We start from the raw sequence: 4,065 nt of genomic DNA on the forward strand, positions 1-4,065 counted from the left end.
ACAATCAAAACAGAAGAAACCCCTGCGCGTGTCACCTACCTCCGACATCACCACAACAGTCACGAAAAAAAATTCACGGATCATCTCCTCATTCGATCTTGATATGGCTCCATCGCTGATATGCAACTTTGCGGCCCTTCAAGATAACTCACAAAAGATGAAATCATTACCGTTAAACGAATCAGACCGGGACAACATCCCAAACACGCTATCAAACTCCATATGTGACTTACTAAGACGCCGAAGGAGTAAATCATACCTGCCAGCCATGAACCACAAACTTGCGTGAAAGTATGTATTTGACCAACAAATATGCTCATATAATGTGTGGCTGTATATCAGCGTCATACAAGTACAAGTGTACACCAATCGTGGCCTAAGAATCGCAACAAACTAACTGCTCTAGTAGTACAAACTAAGCTACATCCACAACGGCGGCGCCGGTACTGCAAAGCGGATTGGCCTTGAAGCCAACGGCAGGGAACGACTTCTTGACGGGACCGACGCTGAGGGTGACGACCCCGCCGCCAACCTCGACGCCGGTGACGGGGACCCAGACGAACAGCACGCGCACGCGGACGCCCTCGAGCCCCGTGACCGCCCCGGGCGACACGGACCCGGAGAGCTTGATGTCGTACAGGACGCGGTAGCCCCCGGCCTCGATCTCGCAGCCGTCGTCGAGGAAGAGCTCGAAGGAGCCGTCGGAGTGGAGGAGGTACCGCCGGGCGGTTTTCGGGAGGAGAGCGCGCGGGAGGCCGAACCGATCCATTAGCTCCGGCACGGTGGGAGGGTCGTAGGGCGCCGTCGAGGTGGAGCTAGTGAGGAGGTTCAGGCCGAGGAGGAGCAGGAGGAGCCGGCGGCTGGGGGCTGTGGCCGCCATGTTGACCATTGGGGGCTTGCTTGTTCTTGGTTTCGGCTCTGGGCGTTTGTTGTTTCTCTCTCGACGGATGGATGGGAAAGTGCCACCGGCCAAGGGAGCTCTGTTCTAGTTGGGCTTGGTTTGGGGAGGATAGAATAAAAAGGAGGAATCTCGAGATATTCTTTTAGCTTCAGCCAAGGGTGGTAATGCAAACATCGCCATTGCCTTTGCAGAATTTTATAGTCTGTTCGTAATCAGCTTGTACGTTTTCTACTGCGACATCTGGTTAGATGGTTAGAAGGCAGTGGTATCCCCTGTCCATTCAAGTTCCGGTGTCTGTATTTATTTTGAATTTATTTTAGAATTTTCGATAATACGCGTTCTGTGGGAGGAAACGTTCCCCTTAACTATGAGACATCTACAGCGGCTTCGTAAAATTTCAAAATAATGTGCCGGCTCATTCCCTTGGATGTGCTCATAGAGGCAGGATGTGTGTGCGCGCGCGCGTTCATAGAAGTGAGTATATGTGCGTGTATATAAGCGCTTGTGCCTGTACCGTGTTCAAAAAAAGCTAGACTTCTATCCGATGATAAGTGTCACATGCGTGACACGAAGCAATTCTGCCCTGATATATTTTGAGGGTCTTTTTTAACCGAGCTAGCTAAGTTTAATACTGTAAAAAAGATATGTTTAATCTTCATGGAATCTACAACGTTTCCCATCAGAATTTGATCTCATTCAAATAAAATTTTGATCCAATGTATAATAAAATCCGGTCAAAAATCTTAACAAATCGACGCCGTTTACGAGGAAAACCAAACCAAACTACGCGCAAGTAAGTAGAATGAAAGAAGGCCAAAAATATAGACGCTCATGACAAGGCAAGGCTTAACTACCAGACAAAAGGACCATCACCATGAGAGACAAGAGCATGGGGTGTTGTTGAAGGATCACAATACCAAAACTTTACAAATAACCGACATCACTAGCGTGCATACCGAACCCTATGACAACAGGAACATCCACAATCAACGAGTGCCATAGCATGACTGCATGTTTCGTTTAAAGGGGCAAGAATTCAAGATGCAAGCCCAGAGAGTACCATGAACACGAACCTGCTAGCTCTGCCACAGGATATTAGAACGAGCAAGTTGGGAGGCATCTTGTGTCATCATTGAGTAAAGATGAATCGAGACAATACCAAGAGTACGAAGCTCGCTGCAACACAATGACTGCCATGAAAGGGTCTTGAGCAAGCATCACCCGGGATGTCGCACCACACAATGGGCATGGTCGGATGGATGGCAGCAAAGGGTTCAAAAATGGCGCCTTCAGGAAGGTGAGCGATGTCCGTGGACGTCATCATCAATGGGCTTTCATTCAGAAATATACTGAGCAGATCGGGTACATGTCAAGGAACACACCTCTAGGAAGGTAAGCGACATTGGGCCGGTGTTACCGTGGTCAGATGATGCCTGGTTCAGCATGGATTTCTCCCAGAGCAAGAACCAGATCCAGCCCAACGTCGAGGCATTCTGCAGGGCATCTTCGACATTTTCTTCTCCAGGGAGGTGATTTGCTATGCATATCGTGACCGCCAACATTTCTGGTCAACATCGTGACTTGATGGTCGTTGATTCTACTAGCTCCTGGGTTTAAACAAGTTTGCACCGCTCAGACAGAAGCCTAGAGGTGGCAACAAGCTTTGTTCATGACATGCCGCTGGTGAATGCAGGAGGAAGAAAACTTCAACACCCAAAGGATTTGTACCTAATTTTTAATTTAGGTTTGATGTTTTTGTAAGGATTTGTACCACTTGATAGATGGCCTTTAGACTTTTCGTGAAAAAGGATTGTGGTTGTTGCTGTCAAGTTTTAATGTGATACATGTGCGCATGTATAGTCCAATGGCTGATTCTTTTGTTCAACCATAATGCTTACTTGGTTGTGATGGTCTTCATTGTCTGGTCACGCCAACCAGACGAAAATCCTTGTCTAGGCCATCTCTGATCGGACATAATCAGGATTGTGTGAAGACGTTTATCTCTTTTTAAAGGCATAACCGTGGAAAAAATCAATTTAGACCGAGTTGTTAATTGTACTTACTGTAATGGTTAGGCCGTGGTTTTCTTTTTTGTACTCTACCGAATAATTAATAAAAATGGTTGTATCCATAATTATGATGTGATGCAGAGGCCAGGGTTTTTAGCCTTCATTGCGAAAAAGAAAAGACAAAAGGGAAAATAAACTTTATAAAGCTGGCACCCTCTAATTTATAATTTTACCAATTGGTTGGACGTATGTGTGAACAAAAGTTTGCCAGACCTAAATGACATATAAGAAATTTACAATTGCCACGCATGACAAACTAAATCTGCCACATTCTAAAACAAACAAGAAAATTAAACAATAATGTTTGAAACTAAGTTGCCATTGTTTACTAAGATGATGGCAAAAATATATTGGAAAGAAAAATTATGAAATAGTCTTATGAAAAAAAATTTGTCGTGGATGTTCAAAATAAATTTGCCATGGTGTAAAAAAGAAATTTACAATAGTTTGTTTAATGAATGTGTACAAAAAGGAATTTACCGTAGTTTTTTCAACAAAATATTGCCATGTTCCAGAAATAGTTGACCACATTAAAACATTATGGACCAGGGTTCAAAAATAGATTTCCCATGGTCCAAATATAAATCTACCATGGCAGAGAACGAAAACCAAATATACCATGTATTATTCAGTAAATTCAATATGGCCCCAAAAAAAAGAAATTTGTCATGGCCCATTAAATAAATTTGCCATGGTGCAAAGAAAAGAAATTCGCCATGCCATCTACTATAAAAATGCCAGGATCCACACAAACAACTTGCCATTGTGCTAAAAAATGATATTAATGGCAAACTATGTGTAAGTTTACCATGATGGCAAATATAGTGTGAATTTGCTATGATGCTCACGAGATACTTGCCATGATGCTAGGAAATGACAATAATGACGAAATGTGTGTAAGTTTGGCAAGGTGGCATGTTTAGTGTAAAAATGGCCATGATGTATCCAAGCTAATTACTGTGATGCTAAAAAGGCATCAAATGCAGTTTTACACACTAATTTCACATGATGAAGAAAATATCATATCAAAAATTGTGTGTAAAGTTGCCATGATTGCATACACACTACTCGCTCGCATCTATATTTTTCTGCTTT

At 43.4% G+C, this 4,065-nt stretch overlaps 1 protein-coding gene across 1 annotated transcript; it reads right to left on the reverse strand.

Annotated features, from left to right (window-relative positions):
* Positions 1-269: 269 nt before the first annotated feature.
* LOC119359535 lies at positions 270-1,019 on the reverse strand. Its single transcript, XM_037625686.1, has one exon. The coding sequence runs from the start codon at positions 887-889 to the stop codon at positions 416-418; it is 474 nt and encodes a 157-aa protein (XP_037481583.1). The 5' UTR covers positions 890-1,019; the 3' UTR covers positions 270-415.
* Positions 1,020-4,065: the final 3,046 nt, after the last annotated feature.

This window comes from Triticum dicoccoides, chromosome 2A (genome assembly GCF_002162155.2).
Source record: "Triticum dicoccoides isolate Atlit2015 ecotype Zavitan chromosome 2A, WEW_v2.0, whole genome shotgun sequence".
Lineage (NCBI taxonomy): Eukaryota > Viridiplantae > Streptophyta > Magnoliopsida > Poales > Poaceae > Triticum > Triticum dicoccoides.

What these genes read in the sequence shown, in the direction of transcription:
- LOC119359535 (XM_037625686.1), bottom strand. Translation starts at nt 889, where the DNA reads ATGGTCAACATGGCGGCCACAGCCCCCAGCCGCCGGCTCCTCCTGCTC.